The sequence below is a fragment of the Misgurnus anguillicaudatus genome, chromosome 22 (assembly GCF_027580225.2).
Source record: "Misgurnus anguillicaudatus chromosome 22, ASM2758022v2, whole genome shotgun sequence".
NCBI classification, from domain to species: domain Eukaryota; kingdom Metazoa; phylum Chordata; class Actinopteri; order Cypriniformes; family Cobitidae; genus Misgurnus; species Misgurnus anguillicaudatus.
Genome location: NC_073358.2, coordinates 32,683,185 through 32,696,772, shown reverse-complemented (window position 1 = coordinate 32,696,772; position 13,588 = coordinate 32,683,185). Strand labels below are relative to the sequence as shown.

Sequence of the window (13,588 nt, the reverse complement as noted above, 5' to 3'; positions counted from 1 at the left end):
CCATAACTTGGCAAGTTCGTCCTGTTAGGAACGACACAACTCAAGGATCCCAACGCAGAGGGTTTTTAATGAAATAGAATCAGTGGGTATGTATAATAAAAAACAGTCAATGTCTTCATGTATTAGTATGTGTGTGTGTGTAAATGCAAAAACTCAAAGTGGGAAACACTGTAGGACATCCACTTAAATAAACACTTGCTGAAATCCTCACAGGGCACAGAGAGAGAATCCTGGTGGGAGAGAGAGAGAGGCGGTCAATACATCAGCAGAGTCCGTGCTGGACAGCGCACTGTAGTGGTCCGAGTGAAGCGCAGAATTACGCGCCCGAGAGCGCACTGCGGCTGGACAGCGCAAGGAGTGGAGCAGCGCTCGGAGAAACCACAGACAGAGTGTCTTCAGATGAATGACGGTTGACACACCAATCGGGAGAGACTGACGGCAGGACGGGGAAATCTAAGAGGCAAGGCAGCAGAGAGCTCGGTGAATAATCCAATACGAGAAACAGAATACTAGACACAACAAGTCTGGAACTAGACAAGCTAGCGGGCAGGTACATACAAAGACGAACTTGCAAAGAACAAAGGAAACGAGGGGAATTTAAATCAAACCGGATTGGACAATAATGAGAATCAGGTGCGGGTCGCAGGTGAGAGAAGTCAGAGGTAATGAGATCACCAGGTGGAAGACGCGCACGTGTGGAGCTGTCAAAACAAAAACACAACACATAGTGAAACAAAGACAAAGCAGCCAATAAGACCGAAATCATAACACTCATTACTCTAAATATAAAGACATAATAAATAAATACGAAGTAACTTTCAAATACGAAGTAAAATCATTCACTTGCTTCCCTGTTGACTCGTTGAGGTACGAGTAAAATGTCCGGGTAAGACACCTCTGGACAATAGGGAGCGTTGTTACACAAATTTGGTACTGGGAGAATGAAAGAGACATGTTTTTATATTGACCAAATTAAATATGTTAATGTATCTTTCGCGCTCTATGGCAGGCAGGGTGGACAGATAGTTACTCAGCATGTTTAATCTGGGTGATTTCGTGGGTTGTTTGCGCCTGCCGGCTGTGTACAGGGGCTGCTTTGTTCCGCTATTTTGAATGGAAGCCAATGGAACGTCTAGTCTGTTTTCCCCCAAAAGTGGGCGTGAACCTGTTCAGAGACATTCTATGACGTTGCGCCGGTTGTGCGTATATATGTAACACGTGACCTTTCAATGTCATTACGCAATTATGTGAGGTCGTCACACAGCCGGAGGAAGAGGGAAGTTGTGGTTTAAAAGTGCATATTTTTTATTTTTCTTGTCAAAAATGACAATCGTTTCGCTAGATAAGACCCTTATGCCTCATTTGGGATCGTTTAGAGTCCTTTAAAACTGCAATTTTAAACTGCATTAAAACTGGGGTCCATTGAAGTCCATTAAAGAATGTTTTCCTCAAAAAACATAATTTTTTATCGACTGAACAAAGAAAGACATCAACATTAATTTAAATGACATGGTGGTGAGTAAATTACCACAATTACCACAGATGCTTAAGTTCACGTCACATCTCATAGTATCACATGATTCTCGTCTCAGAAGCACGCAATATCAAGGCAATGGCAACACGCATTATTAAGGTAATGGGTCACATATTTAATCATACTGTGAGTCCCATGGTTTTGTTGTCTTTTTTAGAGACATCTTCTACAGCGATCTCGTGAATCATTTAGCAGACACTCTTATTTAAACCATCTTACAAATGAGGGAGCATTTATTATTTTGCCTTAAGAGATAACAGTAAGCACATGGTATATGTTATACAGTATGTAATGGTATGTTGCATTTGCCACTACATTAGTATATTTTGTAGCTTGTAGTATACTTGCTACAGTAAGTGTACCTTTCTGTTCTCCTTGCCAGTGCCGGTTTGAAATGGTTGTTTGATTTGCATATGCTGGCTGAATTTGCATTGGAAATGTCTTCGCACTGGTTGCCTTGTTATCTGCCAACAGCTTCAGTTGCTCTAATTGAGATGAGGTCGCTTGCTCTGTTCTGCTAGATCTTCAGCTTTGATTTGGCGGTTTATAAAAAACTCTGCCGCTTATGTCCAACACTTTTAAAAGGTGAAGAGAACTGAAATATGAAAAGATAAGGAATATCTTCAGATCAAAAGAGTACAGCTTTGTTTTGAATGTGTGTATTTGTGTGTCTGTATACAGTATAGTTATGTGTATTTGTGGCTTGTACAAGTTAAAATCTGCTTAGTGATTATTAAATTATCTGAAGCTGTTTGTCAGAATATATATTTAATTTGTTTTGGGTCCTTTTTTGGTCAGAATATATGTGAGAACTGCTGGAGTATCTATTCATGTTTATGCCTGTATTGTACCTGTCTAAGCAGTACGTCAACTTTACGTAAACAGTGCATGCGTCTGCGTGCGTGCCCTTGTGACGTTGAGAAACAACTACAGGTAGCTAAAAGCTATCACACTGCTACCGGTACACGATGATGAAATGGTTAAACATTGACTAGCCTCAATTCAGATGTTATCGTCACAAGTCACAGTTAAAGCAACATAAGGAAGCGTATCTCCTGATTTGCCGGAATTATGTTTGTATGCTGCTGGTAGTGCTGAATTTTCCTGTGAAGTTTTCGTTCCCAATGATATAAGCGGAAAACGGCTCATTGGGAATAAACACATACAGATGAGAACAAACAAAGGAGTCTTTGTCTGTGTGTGTTTACATTAGTTTTACTGCTGTCGGTTAGACTAACCAACGTTACAACCGCCTACAGTTCAAGTAGCCTTTTATTTTGATCTTCACCTTTTTAGCTTTTGTTTGTATGTACTGTACACTCTAAAAACAAACGGTGCGAAATAGCACCAAAAGTGGTTTACTGGCTCGTAATCATAGAGGAACCATTTTAAGTGCACCTATGTACGTGTAGTACCTGTGTAAAACCATATTGTGCTACTGTAAATAGAACCATATCCGGATGGTTCTTCATAGGTGCTTTACAGGTGCTATATAGCACTAAAAATTGTTCCCCTGTGATGACGAGCTTTTAGTGCTATTTAGCACCATTTTTTTAGTTCTTGTTTGTAGTCCCTTCTGCTTAGGAAATGTGGGAAATTGGCTCCTGTAGTGTAGTAGTCTTTGGGTGTTAATCACTGCCTGGAGGTTTAGGTTTTATATTTTACTGTTTCGTGCTGAGTGTGGGGAATTAGTGAGAGGAGGGTCCTACAGCCCCCTGATTGACTGCCCTCTTCACATGTGACATTAAAACTGCCGCTAGATACATTTGATTAACAGCAACTACATTACTATCTGTCTTATTGGATCCCTCTTAGCATGGTTTAACTTCCCTCTCATTCTTCTTCTGGTCAAGTCTCTTTTATTTTCCTTTTTTCCTCCCGGTCACGCCATACCATTGATTCTTTTCTCCAGTCTTGGAGTAATTTGTTCGCCCGTTTACTGGCACTTATCTCTTCCATCATGCAAAGTTTTGTAAGGATTTGATTAAGGAAAGCATTTGTTCTTTATTAGTATTCATTTCTATTAGTGCCGTGGTCTTCTTAAGTGAAGTATTTGGGTGTTTGTCCAATGTACTCTGTAAAAATATTTTTGCATGATTTTGATTTCTTAGGTTACAGCAACTCATCACTTGTCAAGATAGTTGAAATGACTTGTAAATCCTAGTTGATTAAACTTAAAAATGTAAGTGCAAAAAGATTATTTTACAGTGTATATTCAATGTACCAGTTGCCTTTCACTGCAGTAAATAGTACTGAATAGATGGTAGTGTTTGCATCTTTAATTTGTTCTATAAAAAAAACGGCTCGCAAGTCATATCAATTCCATTTTAATTTGGATATGATCAAAAGTGAAGTGTTAAGGGACCTTATAGGGCCAACATCATAGACTGCCATTAGCATTGGTAGTGCCATATAAACAGCCAATCACAGCTACGTGGAGACAGCCTTCGTGTCATGTAACTGTTCACCAATTATATATATGAAGAGTTTGGTTCCAAAACGCAGTAAATCTATTTAGACTAATTTGGGTAAAAACGTGTTTTCTATACCAAGAAAGTGACAAGATGAAAAACACTGTTTTCTGTTACAAACTTTCACATAACATCTTTAGGTTGTAATAACCTTAAAATTTCAAATCCTAATTTGATTTTCAAAGATTTATTACAAAAACGGATTATTTTTCACAAAATGCAATAAATCCATGACAAGTTTTCTTTTCAAAATGCTATAAATCTTTTGAATCAATGTATAAATGTGCATTCATCTTTTCCATGTTATATTCATTTAGTTGACTAGTGGTATACACTGATAAAAAATAAACTTTAACACTTACTTTGTCATCCTTGGGACGTCATCGCTGAACTTTTTTTTACAGCAATCAGCTGACAGATGGCAGAACAATACGGCAGATATTGGATTTTGCGTAAAATGAAGAATTGACTTTTTAATACTGACCTGATACAATACTGATTTTGGTGGTAACTCATTTAAAAAAATGCCATTTATTGTGTTTCAGAACCAAACTCTTCATATATAAAGTATGTTTTATACCCTATTTCACACTCTAAAAAAATTGCTGTAATTTTGCAGCTGGTTGCCAGTAACTTACTGTAGAAGATAAAGTCAAAATTTTCATTTCATTTTTCATGTTCATTTAACTTTGAACAAAATGTTGCCAGTAAATAACATAAATGTAAAATCTACAGTAAGTTACTGGCAGCTAGTTGGCAGTAATACCCATTAATACTGTAATTTCTACAGACATTTTTTACAGTGCATAATTCATCAAATTAGTTTTATTTTTGATTTGTGGATTATATTATGATAAATTATGTTATTATTACGGCTCCTTCCTTGCCTACCAATGCCCTGCTGTTAATGTATTGTTTGGAAATTGTTTAGTGTGACTGGTAAAAAGGAAGAAAAAGTGGGTCATAATTGATTGAAAGGCAGGTCTGTTCATACATCTGCAGTCATCTAATAATGATAATTAATGCTGTAGATATTAAACATGTTTGGGTGTTTAATGAGGAGTAATGTTCATTGTATGCTCACTATGGTTTAAAAATCAGCTCTTTAAATGAGCACTGGTTGACTTAAAAAGTCCTTTTCTTGGGTCATCATGGGTCAACACATTATTTGTATTTTAGAATACATTTACATAAGGCATTCCTCATCCATCTCTCAGTTATATCATCATCATTTTATGAGATCACATATTATTACAAATTTTTTATTAAGATTTATACATCATCTGAAAGTTGAATAAATAAGCTTTGTGTTGATGTATGGTTTGTCAGGATAGGACAGTATTTTCAAAATCTGCAATCTGAGGGTGCAAAAAATCTAAATAATGAAATAATCGCCTGTAAAGTTGTCTAAATGAAGTCATTAGCAACTGCGTACCCACACACAAAAATGAAGTTTTGATATATTTATGGTAGGCAATTTGCAAAATATCTTCATGGATCATGATCTTTACATATATTAATGTTTTTTGGCATATAATTTTGACCCATACATTCATTTTTGGATTATTGCAAAAAATAAGCGCTGTGTTTAACAAAAGTTTATGGCACACATTTGTCCTACAAGATAAACACCACTTTTATGAATTCATCAAAAGTCAAAATTTGGCTTTTTATATTTCTAGTAAATGCATTTACACTTCAAAATTCATAAAATTTGTATTAATCTGTAAAGATAAACTTTTTGTACAAAATGTCAGTGTCTTAACTTTTGTTTTACACAGAGCTTATTATTTGCGATAATCCAAAAGTCTATGGGAAAAATGTATGGGCTTTTTTGAAAGGGAACCAATGTCCTGCTAACTTCCGGGTTGTCCTACAAAAAATACGTCATCCTGCAGTACTCTATATAGCTTTTCTTGTAATGATCCTACTACAATCTTATAGATGTCACTATTTCAATTTTGTAGATGTGTGGTGCTAGGGTGCACTTTATGATGTTGCTACATTTTTCTCTGCTGTTTGATATTAAGTTTCTTATGTAATGTAAAAACCTTTTCTACTTTTAAGGGCCATTTCCATGCATAGTAAGATGGAAAGGCATGTCTAGGTTAATATGAGGCCGTTATCTTTCATATTAATTTATATATTTGATACATTGTAAAATATTAAATATTTCAACATTGTTAAAAGCACTATATTGACTTTTGGTTAACGATTTTGTCTGCAGTCAAAAGAAAAGGGTTCAATCCATGAGTTGTTGTTAGGTGTAAGAAAATCCTTAGTGACCTGTATTCAAGACTGAGCCATAGTAATCATGTAATGATTGATGATTTCATTTCGATTGTGTCATTAGTCCAGGGGTGGGCATTCCTGGTCCTGGAGGGCCACTGTCCTGCAAAGTTTAGCCCCAACCCTAATCAAACACACCAAAAAATCCCAATCAAAAGCTTCAGTATGACTTGGAAATGACATTCAGGTGTGTTTGATTAGGGTTGGACCAGGACCAGGAATGCCCACCCCTGCTTTAGTCCATCATTGCATTGGCATCTGCTCTGATCTATTGTTGTCATTGGTAAAAACAGGATGCTTATTTTTGCATTTGTAAAACCATTAAAAAATAATTACTAATGATTTCAAGCTGTTATATGTGTAAAAATAAAGGCCTGTAAGCATTAAAATCCAAATACATTCATACACAGTACATAACTGTACAAAGATTCTGCCATCTGCTGGCCGAATAATCCCTAAATTATTTCAGACAAAAGATCTGATGCCTGTAGTTTTTTAACATGCTTTGTTTTGCTGTTTTTATCCAAAAAAGTGAATATAATCAATAACATAAATTGTTCTTTATGTATTTCTAGATGAGAACAACGAGGCTGTCTGTAACCAGTGCAAGCCAGAATATCAGGGTCCATACTGTGCGGAGTGTAGCGATGGCTTCTACAACGCAGACAGCATCTGCGTTACCTGTGACTGCAGTGGGAACGAAGACCCACGCACCTCCCCTAAGATCTGCGACCCGGGAACAGGCGTCTGCCTGAACTGCATCAACAACAGTACAGGCCCGCACTGCGAGCTCTGCGCAGACGGCTTCACAGGGGACGCGCTCGCCAGAAACTGCACTCTTACAGGTGAGAGTCAAAGTCTGTTAAATTAGGTTTTATGCACCTTTTATACCTCCTTTCCACCAAAATTATACTTGTTGTTGTGTTTGAGGCAGATTTCCTCTTCCATTTGTGCTGAACAGCAACGTAGCACTCTCTCTTAACAGCCTACCTGTAGTTAACTTTCCCACAAACAAACATTACATTGTCTTTGTTTACGACTCATACAAATTATAAGGTATTTAACATCTAAAGTCATTCGATTCAGCCAACCAGAAGCTGCTTTTGATGCTATATTTAGACTAATATATAATAATTATGCTTAAGGCATACTGGTTATGTGTTAAAGCACTGCGGTTTTAAAGACAGAAAAGTATGATGTTGTAAACTAACTAATCCCAGATCGTCTCTCTGACTCGAGGCATTCTTCTGTAAGCTGTTGATACTATCAGTGTTGTACTGTACAGTAGCCAGATAGTATTTTTCCTGCACAAGCTGCCAAACTGTGTGCAAGGACCACAGGGTGATTGTATGAAAGAGAGCGGGGAAAAAGTGATTTATCACATCAGTAGGTCGGCCAAATCCACATTTTCTTTTTGTCAATCTTTCCAACACGAATAAATCGTTCTCTTTCATCCCCTGTTTGAGCTCTGCTCCAGATGTTTCGCTGCGACAACCATGTTTTTGATCGTTGATGACATTCATACTTTTCTTACAGTATAATAATGAAGCTCCACATGGAAATCATTTCGATTTGTTAAAATATCCTTGACTCCGTCTAACCCACAATGCACTTATTTGCTTGTTTTCTGAGATGATTGTCTGAGATGAGATTTCAGTTTCTATCTATATGGGAATTAATTTTTTCTTGTCTGTTCAATTGAACAGATGGAATCGCTCCCGCCTGTAAACCTTCTACCGGTGTGCAGCATCTGTTCTCTACATTACATAGATCTGTTCTTCACATGGGGGTGCCCTGTTGCTCTCACCCTTTATTTTTCCTCCACTCTTTATTTTTTTTCTATCTTTCTATCATGTCAAATGCTGTCGAGTGCTGCTATTATAATCCATTCACTGGCAATGATGTTAACACATGCATACTGTCGCTACCGCAAAATACTGTGATGGGTTTTTAAAAATGCATGAGTGAAAATTTTTCAGACACAACAGTTTTGCTTTAATGCCACTTTAGGCATAGAATTTGACAGGTTTTGGCACCAGCAAACTATGCAGGCCATATCATTAAAAGTTTAAAGGGGACATTTCACAAGACTTTTTTAAGATGTCAAATAAATCTTTGGTGTCCCCAGAGTATGTATGTAAAGTTTTAGCTCAAAATATCATATAGATAATTTATTATAACATGCATAAAATTGCCACTTTGTAGGTGTGAGCAAGAATGTGCCGTTTTGGGTGTGTCCTTTAAAATGCAAATGAGCTGATCTCTGCACTAAATGGCAGTGCTGTGGCTGGATAGTACCGATTAAAGGACAAGTTCGGTATTTTGCACTTGAAGCCCTGTTTTCAGATTGTTTATGATGAAATGGAGTGGTTTGGACTGAGATTTGGACATGTGGTGCTGTCCCGAGAATTTTCGGGTGTTTGTTGTATCACCCTCCACCTCTACAATGGCTGCATAGGTGCACAGGAATCCTAAAATGTATTAAACTTTTGTTTGCAAGGACGTGGGACTCGCCGGGTGGTCAGGGGTGTTCACTGGTGTGATCACACAAAGATTGCTGCAAAAGATGCCTTCCAACAGGTGTTTTAGCATTCGTTGTAAACTTGTGGACCTATTTTTCCAAACGCCTCACACCCGTATATTCTTCCGTTGAGAGCTTAAATAATAGACACTCCAGACCAGTTGGTGGCGATAATCCGCCTTTGCCAATTGCAAGAATACAAACAACGTTCCCGGCGCGGAGTAATACCGTACCTCACAGCACATCAAATACAAGTCAATGGAGTTGGCAAAAACTACGATAAAACCTGTTGGAATCATATTTTGCAGCGATTTTTGTGTGAGCATATCAGAGAACACCCCTGACCACACGGTGAGTTTCACGTCTTTGTAAACGAAAGTTTAATGCATTTTGGGAAGGATTGTTCCAGTGCACCTATGCACCCATTGTGGAGGTGGGAGGTGATGCAGCAGGCACCCGAGGGTTCTCGGGCCAGCATCATGTGTCCAGGTTTCGGTCGGAACAGTTAGATTTCATCATATACAATCTGAAAACAGGGCTTTAAGTGTAAAATACCGATCTTGTCCTTTAAGGGGCAGTATTATCCCCTTCTGACATCACAAGGGAGCCAAATGTTTAATTACCTATTTTTCACATGCTTGTAGAGAATGGTTTACCAAACAAAGTTACTGGGTTGATCTTTTTCACATTTTCTAGGTTGATAAAAGCACTGGGGACGCGATTATAGCACTTAAATATGGAAATAGTCAGATTTTCATGATATGTCCCCTTTAAGGGTGCTGCAAACAGTTATTTTCTAAAGGAGTGACATTCAGAAAATGTCTCTATGTTTATGATCTTAAAGCGATACTCTAGCCAAATATTAAAATTATAACATGATTTACTCACTCTCAAGCAATCCGAGAGACACATTTCCATCACCTTTCAGACAAATACATTTGAAGATATTTCAGCTTATATCGGTAGAAAACAGGGATCAGGGAACAACTTCTGACTTAAAAGGGCATCCATTCCTCACAGAAGTAATCCACACGGCTCCAAGGGGTTAATAAAGTTATTTTCTATATGAATTTATGAGGAAAATATCCATATTTGAAACTTTATAAACTATAATAAGTAGCTTTCCGGTAACGATCTTGGACCCACGCGATTCACGAGAGTCACTCCGCAACGTACCTACAGTAGGCAACATGGCAACAGTCTAGTGAATCGCGTGAGTCCAAGATGGTGTTGTTACCGGAACCTAGTTTATAAACAGTATATACATTTATAAAGTTTGAAATATGGATATTTTTCTTATAAAATCGCATCAATTATTCGCAGAAGACCTTGGATGGGGTAATTTTAATATCTGGCTGGAGTACCCTTTTAAGTGTTTGTGTATATTTTTGGAGGGTGAGATTTAAGAAAGGGTGCCCATGTCTTTCTCAGGGGCCAAATCTGGTAAAAACTGTAATTGTAACTGTAATTTAACTTATGCTGGGTTCTTTTAACCCAGTGTTTGGTAGGGTGACCATACGTGCCATTCTTCCCGGACGCGTCCTGGCCAGGATTTCGGTGCGTCTTCTGAAGTCGTATTTGTCGAGCGCATACGTCATAGAGGATTATTATTATTAAACAGAAAAGCAACCGTTACATTTTAAGGTAAAAATTAAACTACGATTGTATTTCTTATGTTTTTAACTGAATGGCGTATCCGGTCAACAAATACGACTTCCGGAAGACGCACTGAAATCCTGGCCAGGACGCGTCCGGGAAGAATGGCACGTATGGTCACCCTAGTGTTTGGTCAACTATGGTTAATTTAGCTCACCAGCTGGGTTTGCCCCTTTTTGACTCAACACTGGGTTAAAAAGACAGCATTTTTAAGAGCGCAAGCTTTGCGTACAAAGCTTTTGAAGAATTCTTGTTTATGTTATTGGATATACATTATATCAGTGGTCTCCAAAATGGTGCCCGCAGGCACCAGGTTGCCCGCACAGAGTCTGTAAGGTGCCCGCCAAATCACATTCTATTAATAGTCTCAATTGTAATATTTATTTTTTATATTAGCTTGGCTTCTTTTATGCATGTTAACATTTTAAACAATGATAAAACAGATCAACAAGTAAAATTAAAGAATATCAACAAGTAAAGTAGACTATATCAAAAAGTAGCCCTCCAGATTTATTCAAAGGTTGGAGACCCCTGCATTATATTCATTAGCTGCATAATATCTTATATTGTCCTTCTCTCCCTCATCTGTCTTTTTCTTTTTCCTGGTGTGTCCATAGTCGTCCACACTACACCTTCAACTACTACCCACCGGGTTCACTACACCACCATGACCTCCGGCCCCAATGTTACAACTCAGTTCACCACCTCGGCCCTGCTGACGACCCTGGCCAGCTCGACCCCAAACACCACCGCGGCCGCAGTGACTCAGCTCCCGTGGAACCAATTTAACATTATCATCCTAGCAGTCATCATCATCGTGGTGGTAGCTCTCATGGCGGCGGTGGGTGGTGTGTACACTTACAGGGAGTACCAGAACCGCAAGATCAACGCCCCGTTCTGGACCATTGAGTTGAAGGAGGACAATATAAGCTTTAGCAGCTATCACGATAGCATTCCAAACGTTGACGTATCGGGCCTTTTAGAGGACGAACTTAGCGAAATGGCGGGTAACGGACAGCTTGCTTTATCCGGTAGTTTGTATAAGGTCTGATTTGCATTAAATGTTCCACGGAAGTTTGGCAGGAACTATGCCAGCTCTGGACCAAGAGTGGGCAGAACGTGGACCCATGGATACGGGGACCCTCAATTTTTTTACGATGCTGAACAAAAGACCTGGTGTCTTCAGCAAAATGATGATAAAACACTCAAAAACAGAAAAGAGAGAAAATTATACGCAGACAAGAAAGGGAAGCATCAGCGTGTTATTTACCTGAAAGGGATGGCACTGTTGGGAAGCACCTGTCTTATTAAAGACCTCGGGAGACTCTGAACTCAAACTTGCTGTCTTGAAGAAAGACAAAGAGACTAATTTACTAATGTATGACGGCGATTAAGGGCATGTTTGAGTAGTGATAGCAATATACAAACACAATGAGACATGCATGCATGTTTCATCATTCATGCATAATTCATTGAAACGCATCTGCTTTAATAATATTGTTTGCACATTTTCATGCAAAATATGCTGATGTATCTTTTTAAATGTTCCCTTTGTAAGTGCTAAGAATTTAAAAAATGCACAGAGGACATTTATTTTTTAAAAACTCAGGATAGAGATACTGTTTTTGTTTCACAAGCCACATGTGATAACACATGCAAGACTATAGATGGCAGCATTACACAAGCCCTCGGCTTTGGTATATGCAATGGAAAATTTTGAGTAAATGATGCTGAATGGCATATTTAGACACTTTCAAACCAAAGCGAATTACAAGATTGGATGATTTAATTTTTTTAAGGCCAACGTTGATCTGCGTGTCAGCCTCAATAAGACAGAGCCTGATAAATTTATGTAACAGTTTTATAAGAGCAAAGTGGATTTAGTAGCAGTATGTGATTTTGCGTGTTTATTTATTTTCAGCAAATTCTCCTCAATCAATCACTTAATTCTTCATGACTTGTTTTCAGTCGAATGCTTCAGCAATATGTTGGATTTGGTTAATTTATTATTTTAGACAGATCTCTTTCCCATGCCAATGGCTTTAAAACACAAGGTCAGTTTGACTCATGAACAAATATGAGAAAATGAGCAGTGGTCATTCAAGCTTGCATGACCACTTTGCGTAGCGCAGGCTGAAACATTTTAAAGGAAGGTTAATGAATGAATACGTGTATATATTTGGTGTGCAAGAATGCGTGTGGGTGATTGGGGTGATAAATTATATGACAGCGTGTGTGTGTGAGTAGTAGTACAAAGCATAAAAATTCTGTAAGAATGTGAAAAATATATAATCCGCAATAACAAGTGATTAGTTGTCAGCCCCGAAGTGAAAACAAGCTGCCTTTAGCTACAGCTCTATAGTTCATTTTATCTCGCTCTCTCATTCCACCGTCCTCATCCGAGGTGTGTTTACTGTATATAAAATGATGTGAATATTAGATGTACAGAATAGTTGTAATGAGCAGGCTGCTATCATACTGGTACATGCGGGACGTAAAGAAACATGGTCAGTTGTTTTGTTTCCCTGTCCAGCATACGCACGCACACATAGAAACTGATGTCTTAATGGTGTGTTTGTCGAACAGAGACATGGTGTACGCTATGCATGGTGCACCACACTCACAACGCAACTAACTCTGTGAAAGATTCAATAAAAGGAGGTTTTAGTAATCTGTGTTACTTGTTGTTTCTGTTTTGTGAGATGCAGAGGGCGCACGGGGTAAACTTGTCAGAAATAAAGTTTCCTAGCTGTCACTGGGGCAGTACCCTTTAAAAAGGTCCTAATATGTGCCATTTAGGAACAGAGGGTAGTAGTAATATGCACTTTTTGGTATGTACCTCTGATGTACTTATATGAACTCTTTAGGTTTCGCTTAATCTTACTTTGAAAAGGTACTGCCCCAGTGACAACTAGAAACCATTTTAGACTATTTTTTTCTGACTGTACTGTACACAATCACTTGTACTGGGTGCTTTCGAGGGAGAAATGTGACCCTGGAGCACAAACAACTCTTTAAATTGAGATTTATACATCATTTATACAAGTTGAATAAATAAGCTTTCCATTAAAGTACTGTAAACTGAAAAAAAATGTACTACATTTTTTAAGGTAAGTG

The 13,588-nt window shown here is 38.2% G+C and overlaps 1 protein-coding gene across 2 annotated transcripts in view; it reads left to right on the top strand.

The window, feature by feature from the left end:
- The window catches only part of LOC129440223 (multiple epidermal growth factor-like domains protein 9), a 92,989-nt gene extending 79,847 nt beyond the window's left edge, over positions 1-13,142 (top strand). For both annotated transcript variants that reach the window (XM_055199432.2, XM_055199431.2), the window contains 2 exons: positions 6,870-7,139; positions 11,089-13,142. In XM_055199432.2, the coding sequence (XP_055055407.2) occupies positions 6,870-7,139; positions 11,089-11,522 (704 nt within the window). In that variant the 3' untranslated portion in view covers positions 11,523-13,142. The remainder of the gene's footprint in view (positions 1-6,869; positions 7,140-11,088) is intronic.
- Positions 13,143-13,588: the final 446 nt, after the last annotated feature.